Below are 20,760 nucleotides of genomic sequence, written 5' to 3'. Positions count from 1 at the left end.
TCATTGGCCTGTAAGCGGGCATACTCTCGTCATTACCAGAAAGGTTACCTGAAAAACAGTGACATCCTGTACTCAAATGTTATAATTCACTCTTTTAGAGTTTGCTGTTAGATGACCTTGTACCTCACTGTTGCTGTAATGAAAGGTATTTTGATGAAATGTCGCCTTATGATAATAATGTTTATCATTATCTGTTATGTTCTACTTAGATACTTCTTTTTTATTGTTGATTCTTGTTAGAGACGTGCATTTTCAGCCAATTTATGTTAATTCGTTCCACAGTAAAACTTCTTCAATGTAATCCTTTTGGTCCTGCTGTAATAATTGCAATAGCATGTATGAGTAAGGGAACGTAAGCCCTCTATATGTATTCACCTTTTTAAAAATCAGGATGTACATTGTTGTTAATAATCAACTTGTATATTGTTGTGTCTCCCAATAGTGATAATTATTTCATGACTACAGTACATGCCTGAACACAGATAAGAAGGACCAAATGGTTGTACGACCTTTCACCCAAAGGGCTTTTCCAAACGACCACGTCAATCCCTCCAGTATTGACCTATTTTAAGCTCTGTCGATCTTCAAGACCGATCTTTGTTTTACACATCTTATAAAACAACATAGCCAGCGATTCATTTCCGTTCTTTTGTTTCCCTTTGCTTTCCTCTCCGAGAATTTACGGAACGCACTAAGTGAATTTAACCTTGGAGGAAAGATTGTTTCGAAACGGAATGCATTTTCTCTTCCTTGATTCGGCGTTTTCTCTACTAGTCTGCTAGGCTATGCCTATTTATTTGCAAGGCTGGTGCATAAGTATGTCACCTCTTTTGTAACGAGAAATAGCTTTTGACTTTTTTTCTTTTTCTTGTTTTCTTTTTCTTAAATGAATCGAGGCAAATTTGTTACATAAGGCGTGTAAGCCTGATAGCCGGCTTTCGATTCCTTAATTGTGAGCTCCGCGCTCCTTGTGGGGAACTTGGAGGCATTGATGCGACGGAGGAGGCTCGGGATGACTGTATCGAAGAACGAGTTGTTTACTTCTGTTAACCTGGTTGCGTAGGCCTCCAGCCGGCTGAAGCCGACAGAAGGGGCTTCAGAGCTGAAGAAGGTATGCATAAATAAATAATATAAATCGTACTGTGCCTTGTGTAACGCAATGGTTACAAACAAGGAAGTAAAAAAATGAGAAAATAAATAAGAAATAAAAAATGCGTATTATCAAAAATGTCCTTGGCGAAGAGTTTCTGTAGCAAATAAAGCCGGTTGGATTAGCCGTTTACCCACCAGGTTGAAACATGGTGTTCGTGTAGCTTGCTCGAAGCATACTCCCACTTCCCTCCTTCCATTCTCTTTTGTAGCTTCGCACTCCACCAACTCCCACCTTTTTGTGTCCAAGGTCGACCTTGGACAGGTATTATATAAGAAGTAGAAAACGGCCTTGATCAGTTCTTGTCTTCATTTCTTCTTCGACTTCCAAGACGATCAGACGTGCTCTGGTAGTATCCGATACCAGTCAGGTATGTGTGGACTCAGAAGATTCACTGAGTTTTCCTGTAAGATATAGTTTTCGAACTTAGAATTGGCGACCGTCCTCGCCCTGCACATAGCCTGGGTAAAGCATACTTCTATGTCCCTTCTGAATAACTTGAATAATTTTAGCGTGACTTTACTTGTTTGTTCTTTCTGTTCCCCTTTTTATAATTTTTATCCTTTTCCGCGACTTTAAATAGAAGTTAAGAGAATAATGGAATCAAAGTCGTATCTGATAACTTAGTCTTTTGGAATAGCCAAGAGACAATACTAGACTCGAATATGGCTCAACTAAGTAATTGTGACCTTAATATTTTTTGAGAATTTAGTATGTATTGAAATTTTGTATTTATCTCATTCTGTCTTCTCGCTTGTACTCTTTCTGTATACTATCTTATCATTGTAATAAACTCTACTATTCTGAAATTTCTCTCTTCATTGAACTTCCCTGAGTACAATAGATCCTGGGTATATTCAGGTACCGACAACGAATTAACTGAGCTACAACTTTGATGCGTTTTCTCTTTCAGCCTTACTTCATTCCAGTGAATCTATGAGGATAGGATTATCCGAGAATAAATACGGTATGTATTTATTCACAGCCCCGTCTGGCTGGCGAAGAAAGAAGGAGAGAAGCGATTCCTAACTCGGTATAACGCAAGGTTCCTGATGAATCTTGTCTTAAGCGGAATAATGTGTGCTCACGCTTTATCACGAACACACACTGTGTGGTTTCTATAACACGTTTTAGTTATAGTGGAATCCCCGGGATGTTAGTATTTGGCCACCGGTTTCTAACCATTGAACCCCAATAATCGTAACAGGTGGTGGAGTCTTGCTGGGTATGAGCGGTGGATTTCTACAGCTAACCCCCACTATACCATAACAATACATTACGCCCCTTGACGTATATTTCATGTATCCACTCAAGACCTATTATGCAAAGGCTATGGAAAACTGGCTTTCAAATCACTATGGACGGATAGTTCGCAATTTACAAGTCGCTTCACTATTTTCAGAATGATATGTGCATGGTGCTACGTTGGAAATTCCAATAAGTGGCTTCAGAAAAACGGATATTTATCCTTTCTAACCGGACATATTTACTAACGCTCAGTTTCTTGCATGGGAACAGGAGGCAAGAAAGCATCAAGAAATAGTTGTGGAGGTAATAGCAAGCAGGTCAGGACTTTATTCGAACAGTAACAGAAATGTGCTTCCCAATATTTCTGAAGTCATCAGTCCGGAAGCTGCTAGGGCAGTCCCAGTGATGATTCCCTCAACTTCAAAAAGAGCTGAAGCTGCCTTATTGGTCATTGTTTCACCGCGCAAAGGAACAATCATGGAATCAGATAAGAAGGAAAGGAAACAGGAATCAATCGAACAAAGCATTGTTTAGTCTATATTGCGTAGGAAACCTCATTTTCAAGAAACGGAGGAACAACCATCTACTGCTGCTAGACCATTTACGTCTGGAACACAGAACCAAACAAAAACATCGAAGAAGAACATTGGTCCCCGAAAAAGGATGATAAGAGTTCTTCAATCTCGTCAACCAAAAAATGACACAGAAGCTACAGCTGTACATGTTTCGACTAATAAGGAACACAGCAACAATAACGCCACATGCCAATGTGTGGACTGCTATTCTCACAGGATAAGATGGCAACAAAATAGATTTATGGCATGAAGTGTTTTTTGTAGTGTCACAACGAGTGTTCTTCAGATAAAGAGCGTAAAAAGTTTAACTGTGATATATGTTTGTATGGATTAGTGTGATTCTTAATTTGATTATGAACGTAGCCCAAATATTAATATTATTTTAAACACAAGTTTGCCATTTTCTCTTCACAGTTTCAATACAAACAGTTTTCAGACTTTGGTTTGCCTATTAAACGAAAGCATCCTTGTAAGTGTTAGCAGAATTAGAAAATATAATAAACGGTTTTTTGTTTTTTAATATTTTTTCAGCTATTTCTGCTTCTTTATATCAGAAGAAACAAAGGGGGCGGTATTTAAACACTTTTTTAAGAAAAGAATGGCATTTTGTAGTTTTTATATTTTTTATTAATACCTTAAGTAAATATAGTTTTTCCACATTTTGTTTAACACTTGCCTAAACGAAATGTACTGTATATACTAACTATAGGTAGTACAATAACAGATTTTCTCCCAACTACCCTGCTAGAAAACTGAAAAATAGAATAGGGGACGATATTTATGATTTTGATCTTATTCATTTCACCTTTATATTGCATCACTTTTCTATAGTATTCGTTTCACCTTTATATTCCATGAGAGGTTATTTTTATTTTAAAAAAGAAACAAATAAAATTAATGAGAATGTAAAACTTAGAGAAATAATATAATAAGGTTTCAAGTAACTTCATTACAAATTATTTGTGATAACGATCTTAAAATGTTACAGATCCGGAAGTGGGTTTTATGATTTATAACGGAACCGATGCTTTGCCTGGTAAGTAAAATACTTCCTCATTAAACTTTACTAGTATATTTTTACGGATAGCAATTAATAATCAACATAATAATAATAAACACTTCGTAAGAAATACTAGATTCGGAGTTTCTAATAAGGATTGCTAATGCTTTCTAATATATAATTCAATCCGTATTTTTGCTTAGCTCACAATGTCAACGGTTCAAACTATTACACGTGTTTGCTCAAATTCATAGACACAGTTATTAAAGTTGGGGAACTAAATATAGTGGCTGCTTTAGCGAGTACGTCTGTAAGGCACAGACCTACCCAAAATGTTTGAAAACAAATAAGCGCTGAAAGATACAACAAAGAGTAAATACATTTTTATATACTTATATTAATGATAGAAAACTATTAAAAAATAGCACCGACCACTAATGTAAAACTAATTTCCTACTCTAATTAATCAATAAAATATGTATATATGTCCATAAGCGAAGCACCCAACATTAAAATTTTAAAGTCGATCCTGCTTAAAGTACCACAAGTTCTCTAGAGTAACAACTATTTAACGTTTCTCGTTTCTATCAACTACTATTGCTTTATATAATATAACTGGTTTAACGTAATATAAGGTAAATATCCTTCCTTACGAACAATTCTAAATCCAGGCTCTAAGATAAATGATATTGCTTTAATATGCTGAATTAATTACTTAATTAATATTACATTATTAATAAAAATTGAGAAAATACATGAGCACGTTTTACTCTTACTGTTCGAAGCGTCAAAGAAATTAGTTTATCTTACGTATTGTATACACGATTCCAAAAGTTCATACATACCTGTAATTCTCCCTTTCTTGCATTATTAGCCAACCCGAAAAACATAGTCGTTCTTTTGGTCCAAAATTACAAAGGCAATGCACGAAATATCAATTTGGTTACAATTATATCAGTGAGGATAACTGCAAATAAGAGAATAAGTGAAAATGTCAAGAATAGCGGTTTTATTGTCGTGAGAGCAATACATGACATGAAAAGTTATAAAATGATCGTACGAAAGCAACTCAACAGGACGAAAGGTAACTAATAGAAGAAAAAAGAACTCATTAAGAATGGTTGAATAATATAAAGGTTTAATATGAAAGCCAAACGCAAAAATACGTCCAAACTAAATGGGAAAGAGAGAGAATCACAGACTAAGGGAGACTAGTGGCGTAGCAGAATTGCTAGCCACCCATGAAATATAATGTGCCCTAGTTAATAATCCAATTGTTATGGTAAGAATAATAATAATAATTTATTTATTTATTTATTTATTTATTATAAATGATTGGGACCACAGCCGAAGCCATAATGGTCAGATATACAATTACGTACAATAAAATTTTACAAGAAAAAAAGACAAGCAAAACAAAAAGGGCCTTATGCAGAGTCGTTCTGAAGCGTGATTAGTGAGGTACTAAAGAGTTCGACTAACATAAGTTTCCTGCAGTAGTCAGGCTCTTAGTATGACGCTAATCACACGTCAAAACGACTCTGCATAAGGCCCAAAGAAATTAAAATTTATGAAATCATCACAACCAAATACAGAACAAAGTATATAAAGAAAATTTAACACCAGTTGGATACAAACTAAATTACAAAATAAAATTACAAACATATCCTCAGTTCAATAGATATTCAATTAAGCAGGATGTATTACTAATAATTACATATGTTTATCATAAAATTAAACAAGTACGAAAAATATTAGTGGTAAAACACATGGACAAATATAAGCCATATTAATAAAAAGAAAAAGATGAAAATTCAATAGACAATATACAAACTAAGGTTGAATTTTGTATATTTATTAAACATAACAATCCAAATCAGTCTTCTAAGCACTGTAAAATTCGAATCAAGGAAATCAATTATAAGTGACTTTTTATTTATGTTGTCGCGCAAATAAATAATGGAGAACCAACAAATTTACTATTACACAATATCGAACGGTGAGCTCTAGATTTGTACTGGGGAACTTTAATATACAAATATTCAATTAAGTTCAGTCTAGAATGTATTATGTCATGAATAAATTTAATTTGCCTTAAATTACGTCGAACTTCAAGAACAAGTAAATCCAGATTGGCAAGAATCTCTCTATTAGTCAGATCGTATAATTTAAATTTATATTTTAACCAGGCCAAGAAGGAAATCTGGACTGACTCCAGAACTTGAGTAATACTCGAAAGATTAAGGTTCCAGATTAAACAGGCAAATTCCATGTGAGATCGAACATATGCACAATATAAGATTTTGCATGCTATAATATCTTTAAAATCTCTAGCAACCCATTTGATGAGTCCCAGATTCCTTCTAGCCTTGGAAACCATGGTAGAAACATGATGGTCAGAAAATAATTTAGAATACATCATAACTCCAAAGTCTTTGTTAATTGATACAGGTTGAATTCTATACTGGTTTATTGAGTATGAAAAGTACGATATATTCGTTTTCCTGGAGAACGCTATACTTTTTATTTTATTCATATTCAAGGGAAGTAAATTTTGTACAGACCATTGATAGACTGAGGTAATATCAGCTTGTAATTTAAGGTGATCCTGATTACTTGCTATTTCAGAAAATATATTCAGATAATCAACGTACAGTAATAAAGGACATTTCAAATAATTACCAATATCATTCACATATATTAAAAATAATAATGAACCCAAGTTGGATCCTTGAGGAACACCCGAAGAAATCTTGTACACAGATGACTTACCACCCATATATCTAACTACAAATTTACGATCAAACAAGTAGGAAGCGATCCAATGTATCAAGGATTTAGGAATTTCAAAGAATTGAAGTTTGTTAAGAAGCATATGATGAGATATTTTATCAAAGGCTTTGGCAAGGTCATAATAGATAGTATCAACTTGACCACGATTATGCACAACATGAGAAACCAAAGTCAAAAATTTATTCAAATTTAGCTTAGTTGATTTACCCTTCAAAAAACCATACTGTTCAGGTATAATAGAATGTTCAACGGCACTATAAAGATAATTTTAAATAAGCTAATCAAAAATTTTAGGTATGACATCAAGAATAGAAATAAGTCTATAATCAGTTACGAACCTTCCATCAGTTTTCGGAATTGGAGTTACAACAACAGTTTTCCATACATTAGGATAGAAATGAGATGCTAAACTCCAATTAAACAATGATGTCAAAATTGGTGCAATTATTTCAGATATACCTTTAATTATAAAAATCGGAATTAGATCAAGACCTACAGAAGCTTAAACATTTAAAGATTTAATAACATCAATTACCTGTTTAGTAGGAAAAAATATTGGATCACTACAAAATTGACTGGAAATAAAAGTAACATTATCATCATTCACATTAATATCATCTTTATGATAAACAGCTGCAAATTATTTAGCCATAACTTTGGATATCAGTTGAGGATCGGAGAGAAATTCGTCGTCAATTAATATTGTCTTTTGTCCATCTTTAGCATTTATTTTATTATTCGTATACTTCCAAAATCTTTTATGATTATTTTCTAAACTATTCTCAATCTTACTATAATAATTAGTTTTATCAATAGTAAGTTTCTCTTGAAATCAGAACGAAATTTAGGGAATACATTATAATCTTGAAAAGATTGGGTTCTTTTGTACTTCTTATGAGCATTATTCTTTTTCTTAAGCAAGTAAAGTAAATTACGAGAATACCATCTCGGATATCTAGAAATTGATTTGGTTACTGAAGGAACATTATTCCTAATTGCATTCATTATACATCATTAACATTTTGAGCAAAAAAATCAATATCTGTATTCAACAAAATATTGGCCCAGGGAAACCCTTCGATTTCTTTATATAAAGAAAGATAATCACCCTTTTGACATAACAAAAAGCTATCTCTTGGTATCTCCCGTATTAGAGATAATACTTTAACAGTAATCTCAATCGGAACATGATACTGATCAGGCGGGACCAAAGATACTACTGAATTATTAGATTGAATATAAGTATTGTAAAGAATTAAATCAAGACCAGATGTCCCTTAAGCAACGTTCAAATTCATATCATCTAAAAAAAATAAATAGAACTTTAGCCTTAGTTTTAGAATAATAGTTTATATCATTAGATACATTTCTATTCGTCCACTCAACTTTGGATATATTAAAATCACCAATAACCACTACTTCATAGTTCAAAGAGTTCACTTTGGAAACAATATAATTAAGATAATTCATAAAATTTGTAACTGAATAAGTTGGATGAAAATAACAGCATGTCACTAATATTTTTTTTTCCATTAGACGTATCAATCTCAATCCAAAACACTCAATTTCAGATTCCAAGTCAAATCTCCTTTGACAATTTATATTTGTTTTAACTGCTAACAAACCACCACCACCTCTGCTACACTGATCAGTAGTATAATTCCTATCGGAGCGAAAGCATTTATAAGTTTCAGGAAAATAATCATCAGTAGTCCGCTTGTAATTAAACCATGACTCCGTTACAGCAATAATATCAAAAGAGCAGTAGGCAAGAGAAGAAAAAAATATATTACTTTTTGTTCTAAGTCCTCGAACATTTTGATGCAAAATATGGACCTTCATATTGAATTAGCTATTGTTATTAACATTATTAATTTGATTTGCAGAATTAGTTGTTAAAAGTTTGCCATAAAATTGACCATTTAGTATGCCACTGGGCCAAATCATGGGATCATTAATAATCCCAAAGTCAGATTCAAACACTTCAACATGAAAAGAGGCATAAGTATCGTACTTAGTTCTGAATCTAGTGCATTTGACATAGGTTACATTTCTATCACTCACAATAGACTCAACGTCACTTTCTTTTACTGATGGATCAAATCTAGTAACAAATAATGCCCTTTTTCTACTTTTAGAAACCAAATAAATTTTATCAGAACAACTACCAGAAGTCAATTTACGTTGATTTTTATGTAAGCCGGTACTCAAATTCCCTCTATTATCTCTCTCTCTTGGTCTTTTATTCTCTAATCTCCTTTTATTACGTGAAATAACTTGAACCCATTGATCTTTGTTCGCATGAGACTCAACTTCTTCCTGATTAGAGTCAACAAATTGTATATTCTCATTTCTAGTTAATTCTGGGAAATGATCAGGACACTTATATCTACAACCTTAGGATTTTTACGAGAAGATTCAACTGATACCTTCCTCGAGCAATTAAAAGATTTATTCACAAGTAATTCATTAAGTTTTTTCATTTTGAGACTTTAATTGCACAATTTCCTCTTTCAGACTATCAAATTCCCCTAAAAATATTCTCTTCAGATAATTCAGTTTATTTTTAAATATTTTCTCCAGAGAATCTTCAAAATTTGGCTTTCCAAAATCACCAAAATTACTCTCTTTATAAGATATTTCAGAAACCCTTTCGCCCTGTATACAATTATTACATAAAAATTCAGATAGCTGAATGGAACTACTGTCCATAATAATAATAATAATAATAATAATAATAATAATAATAATAATAATAATAATAATAATAATAATAACTATTATTATTATTATTATTATTATTATTATTATTATTATTATTATTATTATTATTATTATTATTAAAGACTCTTTTACTTTTCAAAATATCTGCCTCTTCCTAAGAGCATGGGTAGAGATCAGGCATGGTCAGTTTTGACCTTTGACCCTCAGGCCCGTCCTAAACCAGTGTGTTCAAAGTAACCAGGCACATCCATTCTCTTAGACTCCTGTCTGAATATGTATAAACATTTTAAAACATGATTTTTGGTGATTTGCCAGGTATTGAGTGAAGCGTTCGTGTATTGGTTAGTAATTTTGGACTCTGACCACCTGGGTATGAACTTATGCTGAAATCTATTAAGGATTGCTGATTCTTTATAATCAATGATTGAAGTTCTCATAGGAAAAATGAATATTGGACTCTACGTGAACGTTTTTATTGAAGACATGATGATGATGATAATCAGATTCATCGATTGGGTCTTAGTTGGTAAGGGGTATATAGCATTTTGTATTTCTTTAAAAGACGTAGTATGGGAATTCGTATATTGAAGTCCCCATAGACATTGAAGCTTGGCTAGGGTTCCACGTTAAAGTTGTTATTATAAGAATTTCATCATCGAAATATAGGATACTATAATATATAATGGTGACATTACTGATTATTATTTTGAGAACGTGATAAGAGTTGATTCGAATCACGTCCCCATAGGAATTGAATATTGCTATCACTAGTTTGGAAGTCACTTTTTTTACACGAATCACCGGATTAGGTTATATCATATTTATTTGAACTCGTAGAACGAGAATTCTTATACTCAAGTAGAATATTTCGAAGACGTAATTGGAAAGGGACATGTAATTGAGTTCACAGGAAAAAAATGCTTATGCTTAATGTATGATGACAATACGTTCTTAAACCCATTTAAAACCAAATTATTGTTTGTCGAATTTAATCTTGGTTCCCGCCAGGTAGGTAGAAATAAAGGTAAATAACATATTTAAATACATTATAGTTCACGAAAATGTCATGGACTCCTAATTTGTTAATGTTCCATCTTTGGAACAACAGGCCTGAAAGGGTACAGGTTTCTGAAAGAAAATATTTCAATGTAGCCAGGTGGCTTCTTACACTTTTTCGAAGAAGAGCCTGCACTGTGAATCGAACCTGGGACCGCTGGCAGTCTATCTGAAATAAAACAGTATTTCTAGAAATAAATAAAATCCATACGAAGTTGTAAAATACAAATTTAAAATAGAAAACAACAAAGTATTTATTTATTTACAAGCTACGAGATGCAGCTCAAAGGCCATTTTGCACACGAGTGATCAACATAATGATAACATTGGGGAAGGAAGTGAAAGGAAGGTGGTCAGGACCTGCAAAATTGTGTAGGCTGCTGATGATTCCCCTACAGCACATATAACTATATAATATACCTTTATCTATATTCAAGATTTACTGTTTTTGTTTCACTGCAGTAAGGTGAAATCAATATTAAATGTTACAAAATGTAATCAGGCATTCCTAACGACTCCTACATATATTTAATTAAATGTGTGATCCAATGAATGAGACACCTACAACTCTATTTGGCTGTAATCCTTCAACTGAAAAAGAGCTGCTTTGTTGCTAACCGGTTAGTGTACACGCCTTTGGCATGGAAGACCGGTTTCGATCCTTGCGAGAGTTCATGTGGTTCGTATTCTTCTTTAATGAGTAGGCCAATTCTCATATAGCCTCGCTGCTGAAAGGAACGTCAAATTCACAATCAAGTCAACTCAACTGAAAAGCATGCTGCGTGGGTGTAACAATTAAATCAATTTTTTGTGTATATATTTACCCTCCTCCATGAGACCAATAAATTTCGAATGCAAGCGCAAAATGCCGTCAACAGCGGCGCAAATAGCATCAGATAATAATACGCTCATAAAATGTACGAAACAATTACTAATTCATGCAATAAAATTACCATATTCCATAGCGTTATGGGTACATTTAGGCCCGTTGTTCCAATAATGGAACAAACAAAACGCAAACTCCATGTACCCGTTTTGCCCGTTGTTCCAATCTTGGAACATTCAAAATTATAACACGCGTTTTTATTAACACTACACTGCTCGCGCGGATTACTATTGTAGTCCAGTGGGTTTCAGTTTTCTGGTATCTGAGGGTTGGCAACACTTGTGACCTTGAGCGGTCGTCTACCTTCCTCCCCTATTTCTATAAGACCATTAGTCGAGTGATAGCACCCAAAGTCAACGCACTGATGTTATACGGATTGTTATTTTCGCATGGACTACTATTGTAATCCGTGCGAGTACTGACGTGACAGTTTATTTTCTGCCTAAAGTTTTAACTGTTCTTGTTTTGAATGTATTATTTCACATTATTCGCTCAAATATATGTGATATATATGTTAGTTTAAAATGTCAGAGCAAGAACAGATACGACAGTGGCTAACAGAAACTCAAAGTGACGACGAAAGTGTTTTGAGTATAGAAGACTAAGATGAAATAGAGGAAGATGTTGTCGAGTAGTGACTGAAGAAAGTGGTAGTAACGACTTGGAAGAAATAGAAGATGAAGAAAGGAACGGTGTTATCCAAGAAGACAGGTTTCACGGAGAATTTTACATTGGAAAGGACAACATTACCAGATGGTATATTGATCTAGTGCACCCAAGAAATACGCGGACACAGAGTCATAACATCATATCTACACTGCATAGTTATTAAGATAGAACGACACTAAATTTGGAGTTGACATATTGGACAAATTGTGTCGCCAGTATGATACAGCTAGGAATTCGCAAAGATGACCACTCACTATCTTCTTCCACGTGTTAAACGTTGCTGGAGTAAACGCTCTCATTGTTTTCAAACAATGATGCTATGATCAACCGTAGAGACTTCTTGCAATCTGTGGCTATGGAACTTAACAAACCTTTATGTGGAAGATGAAGAAACAAGGGTACCCGAAAAATATGTTTCAGGTGCAGTAAGTAAATCTGCTCTGACCAGAAGCACACTCTTTGCACTAACTCTTATGACTGAAACACCCAAAATTTTGCCTAGCCTACTTTTGACCGTGTTTTCAACTGTAAGATTTAAACTTGCAAACAATTTAACAACTTATTTATATTTTTATAACAGTTTTTAACACTATAAATGCAAATTTCCTCTTTTACTTCAATTTTTAATAAAATAGTAAGAAAATAAACGAAAATTTACAAAATTATTGTAAATTGCATACGCATTCTAAACTTTTGTCGTCTAATTCTTTATGTGCATTAAAAAACAAAATGTTTGCACTGAAATGTGTTCTTTATTGCTTCTGGAAACCCACAAAAATAATGTAAAATTACCGATTGGATAACCACTAAGATATATGTATTTATCAAGTGGACTACAATCGTAATCCGCGCGAGCACTCATGTTTCAACAATTTCATGCGAGTACTGTAGTGTCAATAACAGTCATAATCAATTATTGCATTTCCCATGTACTGAAAACTTAATACTTCTCCTACCCAAATAACATTATATAGGTAGAAAATTCACAACTGAACATAAAATTCACTTACCTCTTTCGAGACGTGATAATTGGTTTTTATTCAACGCAACTAATATGGATAGTACACATCGTTCGCGCCAATTCAAGACAAAGATACGTCATTTGCTAAAACATTGGTACCAAATGAAGAAGTCCATACAAAAATTGTTACCTTTATTCACGTAATATGAAAAATAAAAGTAAAGTAAAAACAACGGGATCAATTTTGGAACAACGGGATCAAATGGGTTAAATATTTGAAGACGTGGTTTGAAATTGGATGTTGTTTTGATTAATTTTTGAAAGTCACATTTTTGCCTGAAGTTCATGTGGAAATGCTTAGTTCTTATGTTTCGTTGAATAAAGCTTCGATTTTTGTTACGACATGTTTTTGACAACTTCACGTTCTTTAGTCGAAGGTATTGGTTCACTTAATATCCGTGTTTGTTTCAAACTATAGCGCACTAAATGTGTGAGTGTAGTCTTCAATGAGAAATGTCCAAGTGTGTTTCTATGTGCTCATCTGACTACAACTGCATCTGTATATTAAAATAGGTATGCCTTTCGTCCCATGAATAAACATAAGTATATCATAATAATACCTGAATTTCATTCCTCAGTCTGGGGCACACATTTTTCTCCGAAAAGTGTGTCCTTGAAAATGATGGGATACGTATTGTCCGAGTTTTCAATTTACCTAACGGTTTCCGAACAAATGAGTCGGTTCAAACAATACTGCCAGCTTTGTAGCTTTTATATTACAAAATATGTTGTAAATTACGACATTCCGCCCGATGCCACGTATAACTTTGGGATTCGTCTAGTTGTAGCATGTCAAATGCAAACATAATTGTCTAGTTCGGATCTCAGCGGAGCCACAGCGTAAACCTTTCTTGTTAGCTCAAGGGGACGGTGTTTCAATGATAGACCAGTGCGCTCACATCTATTGCACGGTGTCCTTGCTTTGATCTCTCGCAAGTAAGTTTGTGCTGATGTAACGTCCCATTATTATATCTTTCAGCTAAAGGATACAATATTTAAAGCAAGAGTGTGATGCTAGATGTATGTAAGAGGAAACGAGTTTACACCGTGATACAGTGTAGAAAATGACTGATATTACTGTTGTATTCATAGTTTTCGCCTTGGCTGAGATCAATGGTGAAACTCCATTCGTATGCGTCCCATTCGTCTCTCGTAGGCACTAGGTAATAGCGAGAAATGTAAAACTAATCAAAATGAACTACATTTGTGTCAAATACATAATTTTCGGCACTGAATTGATGGGGATGAAGAAAGTTGAAGAAAAAGGGGAGAGAGAAAGAGAGAGAGGCAGAGCCAGGTGTGGTCACAGGGTGATAAATACCGAGACTTGTAAAATTAATCCAAAATGACCGATATTAGTGACAAACCCATAGATTTCGTGGTCTCTGAGATTAATGGTGAAAGTCAAGCTCACGTTTTCTTTCAAACTAATCCCTACATGAGTTAAACAACAACCCATAACATAGGCGTTATTGAAACATGTAAAATAATGCAAAATGACTGATATTAGTGTTGTATCAATATGTTTTAACGATTATGTTTCGAAACAAGGAAGACGGTAATAATATTGACTAGCTAAATGGTAAAATGTAGAATCATATGTAGGTAGTGTTTGTTGAAATCCATTTGATGCATGCTGCGATTGAACCAAAGGTGAACATTCTGTCATGAGTCACTGTTTACCTAGAATAGTTAATATATATATTAATCTAGAGGTCATGCAGCATAACCACAAGGAATCGGGTGGAAACGCAAATTGCAAAACGGAAGATTGAGTAAAAAAAAACATGGCTTTATCCATCAGAAAATATATTTGATGCTAAGTGTGAACTTACACTTGTTTCTCTCCCGTGTTTCTTTTATAAATTCGTAAAAATTAATCATTATCGGAAGAGTAATAAACATTTTTAGTACATTTGTGATACTTAAGGTTATACTTTTCGTTTCCTTGACATGACAAAGTTCTGTCTTCCCTTTTTCCCATGTATTAACAGTGTTTTATAACTATTTTGAAGTCTATGTACATAGAGTACTTTATAACATTAAGAATGTATTTAAAGAAAACTAAGTGAATTTCTTTTTTTATTTTCGTTAGAATACAAATAAACAAAGACGAGTTTGTACTGCTTTTTCTTTCTCCTTATCGTTATTGTCGTTTCTCTTTTAAATACTTATATACATATTAGTCGAGAGGCAGAATCTCTAAAAGTCTCCAAAATATTGAGTTGGATCAACCCGAGAGAGTAAAAGCAACCGGGGTCCTAAATACTCTAATCCATTAACCTGATCATTTCTAGACCGCCGATCGCTTGATGCTAGCTGAAGGTCCCGACGTACAACCCCATCCCCTATATTGAAGCTAAAAATTAGAATTTCAAATAAAAGGACGTAACTATATTCAAAATATTAATTAATTATTTTTTCTGGTTTTATCTGTAATATGTGTTTACGATTTTGTCTAATCATTCATTAAATAGACCCAACCGGTTTTCGGAAAACTTAAACATTAAGAAGTGACATATTTTTCCTTAATATTTCTGTTTTGCTCTGTATCTCGCCAATGAGTTGACATACGGAAACAACATTTCTAATAAAATTTGTAGAGCACAAATTATATTTCCAACGATAACAATATTGTTACATTTACTTCCAAAAATAGCCGTACAGCGAGGTACGTTGGAAGGAAAGTGCACTTTGATTCGATGCTGATTGATGCTCTGAATGGCACCATTGAATTTCAGATCACGTCAGTCGACAAATGTTTCGTTTCGAAGATAATAGCTGATTTTTTCCAATATTTTAAGAACAGTTCCCACTCTCCTTCCTTGTGCTCTCATGCACTGTCATGATTATTTCTGGATCTCCGATCACTTGATACGACCGTGCGTTAGGGTCACAAAATGTTGACAAGATTTAAATTTTTCAAGTTTATTTTTGTATAGTATTTCTACCAGCCGTTGAAAATAATTCGTTATTTCTTTAGCAAAAATGTTTATCTTACCATAATCAAAAAGCAGGAAATATAAATAAGATAAGAACCTAAGTAAAGATGTCTCAAATGAGGGCAAACACAATTTAAAGGTGATGTGTACGATCATTGATAACATCGTTGTACACCTGAAAGGTATTTCGTAAATCAAGAATGGTCTGTATTTTCTGAATGATCACTTTAAAAATGTTTATGCATAAACCTCAATAACTCTATTTGTATTTTGTATGTAATTTATGAGAATATTATATCGTACTTCATTACGTGCTTACTAATTACTGGAAACAAGCAAAACTATAATATTATTCTGCATTATCATATCAAGTCTTCGCAAAATTATATATTTCTTTAGTCTTTTAAATCCTCATTAGATGAATCATTTTCTGGTACATGCTGCTAAGTGCTTATAAGTAAGTATAACCGGTATAATACTTATTACTATTACAGCTACAGGTTTTCGTGCACTCTACTGAAGCCCGCACACATTTGCAATTGTTTGTGTCCCACGTGTTTGCGTATGTTTACATGTGCAAGACTTTAACTCTGGGCAACTTTTAGTCATAGGTTTCTGAATAGTTTATTTGAGCACAATTTTTCCATTCGTAGATTGCCAAACAAAATGTTCGAGTCGAAGGAAAACAATATTCCAGTCGCTGGCGTGCCGCCGCTAAATTTATGTTTGAAGAAGTGCTCGCTTGATGTGGAGCATTAGAGCAGACTTCATTTTACTGAGGTGTTCTGATTTTTGTGACCGACGAAATCAGCACAGCGAGCACTGATCAAAGATTTTTGTAAATCGATGTAGAGATTCACCACAAATTCCTATGAACGTGCTATCGCTCATCATCCACTTTACCAAATCCTAAATTGCTTTGCAAGAATGATTTTTGAAAACATACATCCCTTGCTTTCTGTTTCCCAATGTTTGCGAACTGACTGGTGGTGGTTTCTCGGATATTTTAGTAAAATGTGTGCAGACCTTTCTAAACATGGCGTGCTCACGAATTGATGAATTATTAGACCATTACAGACAATGTTCTATTAAAGGAGACACAAGATTTAGGCGAACAGCAAGCATTTACTGACAGATCCGGATAAATATTGAAGATCGGGATTGTCCGCTTCCTCAGCATAGAAAAATGTTTTATTCATTTTGCTAAAAATACAAATCTGACCTCGCAGCATTTCTTTCTTTACACTGATTAGATTCAGAGGCAAACATTGAAAGACGAACAGTTAGTTATCACATCGAGCAGATTTACAGACTTACTTGACCTGGGGTAATCACAGGGGGAAGACTTACCTTTTTGTAATATAATCCTGAATATGCTAAGAGGAGGATAATAATTTACACATACCAAGCTTTCAGCTGCGGGTATAAGCAGCTGGTCATTGACTCGAAAAACATCGATGCACAGTGGGATAGAAGACCTAAAAAGTCGAGCATAACCTATTTTTTTTCAAAGTAAATGTTTTATGATAAGTAACACTGACCTAGTTTGACAAAACCACAAGGCTTAAAAAACAGTATGAATTTACGCTGTAGCTTTGCCGATGCCTTTTCAGTATGAATTTAAAGTGAAGCTTTTCTGAGTGTTTGTATGACATGAAGAATGTGATTTTTATAAGTAAAATCATAGGTCGTGTTCAATAGCTAATAAAAACAAAATAACAAAAGAAATTCAAGCGAGCTTTGGATATAGTATCAGTGTGGATTATTACTGAGTGTTGCAATTATTATTGCACACATTAATCATGTACTTTGTAAATATGGAGAATGAAAACAAGGTAATGTGAATTGAACTATGCAAGTTCCTGTAATCAAGATGAGTACATACAATATTTGCATTTCAAAAAGCGTACCATGGTTTACACCTAAAATACAAGCATTGTTGAAGTCTACAATATGTAAGGTGTGACATGTGAAAACTATAGCTTCCCATGCATCCCCCTATACAAAAGGCACTGAAAATTGTATCATGACGTGATGGATTTTAAAACTACTGTTCTAGCAAGAAGCCAGCAACAGTAGTAAAGACAAGTCTTACAGCTTTACAAACGACATGGTGATGACAAATATATAAGATACCTGATGCTAATGCGCTGCATAAAGATAATGTGACTTGTAATTTTCGAATTATTTTTTCTTATCTTTAGAGGTGTAAACATAGATTATAAGCCAACATACACAGACCTGTTAAACATAAACTTAGAGAAAGCCAGTAATGCTACTAAGACAAAGTACCTTGAAGGTCGTGCGAAAGAACTATTCATAGGGGAAGTAGATAACGATTTTAAGAATAATATTTCATATACAATGTTTTCCTTAAAGCCCTTTCTATGAAATGTTACGTTTTCTGAGCTTCACCAACGCAAATGAACGATACTGATAAAGTTAGAAGGAGGTCCATTAATATTGATACCTTTAAGTTTGGATTATCAACTCTCAACACAGGTATGCGCTTTTACAAATGCCTTGTATGCGTCTAATTGTCTGCCTGATATTAAGAAACGGCTAGTTAGGGAAGCAGATAAACAAAAAAGTCGCAATAAGAAAAGAAACGGTACGTACAAAATTCAAAACTGAATCGGTCTTTTGGTAGACCAACGCAAGCCTGATGGAAGTTTGTCATCTAATGATAAAAATAGGGCACGAAGATTTTTCCAAAATCCAAGTCTGTTAGCAAAAGTTACTGGGCTTGATGAGATACTTATTGAGAGGTTTGGTGTTGTGCTGGGAGTTATTGGTTCCAGATTTAACATTAATGTTCGTGCATTGGACGAGAATGCGCTACAGAATGATAAGATGTTCGTCGAGGAGTATCCGTGGTACTGCAAGTCTGCGTTTGTGCATAAAGATTTGTTTCATGGTCCTTCTATAATTCCTTCTGCATCACTTCCCTTTGGACAATTAAGCGAAGAAGCTCAGGAAGCACGAAATAAAGACGTTAGTCGATTGAGGCAGAATCATTGCAGAAAATTCTCACTATAAGCTACAAAAATCAGCTTTTAAACTTACTACGTCCAACCCTGTCATTTCCTCTGCAAAGTAAAGCAAGACATCTGTAAAGCAAGAAATATAAACTTTCAACAGCAATGCTAGTTCTTCTGGTGGAGCCTTCTCACATTACAGCAGCAGAAGACAGTGACAGCTCTGTAAGTGGCACTGAAGACTGTAGTTTCTGAAATAAGGCTTACTGATGGTGAGAACATTCGGATAGTCTAATTAACTGGTGATAATTTGATATGATACGTACAGTCTAACTTGCATAGGTTGATACTGTACTATTTCATATCCTCATTTTTGATGTATAACACATGTGTTTCTGTAAAGTTATTATGTAATGTCTGACGGCCATTGTACGATGTTACTGTTCTCGTTATATAATTTTAGAAACAATTAAGGATGTCTACTAAAAACCAATAAAATTACAATTTATTTTAATCCACACAAACATGAATGAAATCGACGGTTAATAAACCAATTCTTGCAAGCGTTACCTGTGCTTACTGGAAGAGATACCACTCGAATATTGCGTTTTTCCAACTCGAACATTTGGCTGGCAAACTACGAATGGAAAATTTGTGTTCAAATTGACTACTCAGGAGTCAATGGCTTAAAGTTTCCCAAAGTTAAAGTCTTGTACATGTAAACATATGTGCGAATAGTGCCCTCTAACGGGTCTGGTCAGGTCAACTCGGGTCGGGTTGTCTGGTCGGGTCAGTAGGGTCAGGCTAGTCGGGTCGGGTCAGTCTGGTCAGCTCGGGTCGGGTTCCCGGGTCGAGTCACTCGGGTCGGGTTATCGGATCGGGACGGTCGGGTCAGTCGGGTCAGCTCACTTTGGTCAACCGAGTTTAGGTGGAGCTTAAACTCAGCTGGAGTTCCAAGCTGCTGTTTTTCCCTAGCTGCCTAATTAAAAATAGCAATTTTCAATTGATTTCATAGAAACCATAAATCTATTTTGAACACTTGCAGCTAGTGTTTTTATGTTAAATGCTTATCTTTGTACTTATGTGTACTTTAATATTTAAATGTGGAAGATTGATTTTACCAATCGACTGTAATATTAATATCTACGCCAATATGGAGTCTAGATTTAGAACAAAACTAGAAGTTGTTTTGCAAGGCCAAAAGAAAGATGGATATGGACGACCAAGCCCAAGCAGGGCTGCGGTAACTCAGTGGTAGAGAATTCGTCTATGGTACATGGAGTCCATGGTTCGATCCCAGCTTGTGCTAAGTGGGCTTTGTGGTGGAGAAACGCCGTGTAGTGGGTTTTCTCGGGGTTCCCCTTTTTCCTCCCACTTTCTTAATTCCATTTCATTCATTTCCCATGGTCACCATATCCCTTAGCCTCGGTGCAGAATCGAGAGACCTTAAAGTGAATATTTCATTTTATTTCACCAAGCCCAAAGACATCGATATAAGAACAAGATAAAGATTGGATATGCAATATGAAGTTCATAGTAATCTTGCTCTTGACCTTCTTTTGGTGATCACCAAGAAGGAATGAGCATATTTTTTGCTTTCCGTATAGTATGAAAGATCATAATCAAAATCACACTTGGTCTTCATTTGTACCGATGAGGCGAGCATTCTTGGCTCTTGTATAGCATGAAAGATAACCAAGACTACGAAATGCAAGAAC

At 34.4% G+C, this 20,760-nt stretch overlaps 1 protein-coding gene across 2 annotated transcripts in view; it reads left to right on the top strand.

The window, feature by feature from the left end:
• Window positions 1–20,760, top strand: part of LOC145683302 (brachyurin-like) — a 365,263-nt gene that overhangs the window by 29,782 nt on the left and 314,721 nt on the right. For both annotated transcript variants that reach the window (XM_081754664.1, XM_081754662.1), the window contains exon 3: window positions 3,962–4,009. In XM_081754664.1, the coding sequence (XP_081610790.1) occupies window positions 3,962–4,009 (48 nt within the window). The remainder of the gene's footprint in view (window positions 1–3,961; window positions 4,010–20,760) is intronic.

This window comes from Thermobia domestica, chromosome 4 (genome assembly GCF_964235325.1).
Source record: "Thermobia domestica chromosome 4, izTheDome1.hap1.1, whole genome shotgun sequence".
NCBI classification, from domain to species: Eukaryota; Metazoa; Arthropoda; class Insecta; order Zygentoma; family Lepismatidae; genus Thermobia; species Thermobia domestica.
This window is presented reverse-complemented; position numbering and strand designations above follow the sequence as displayed.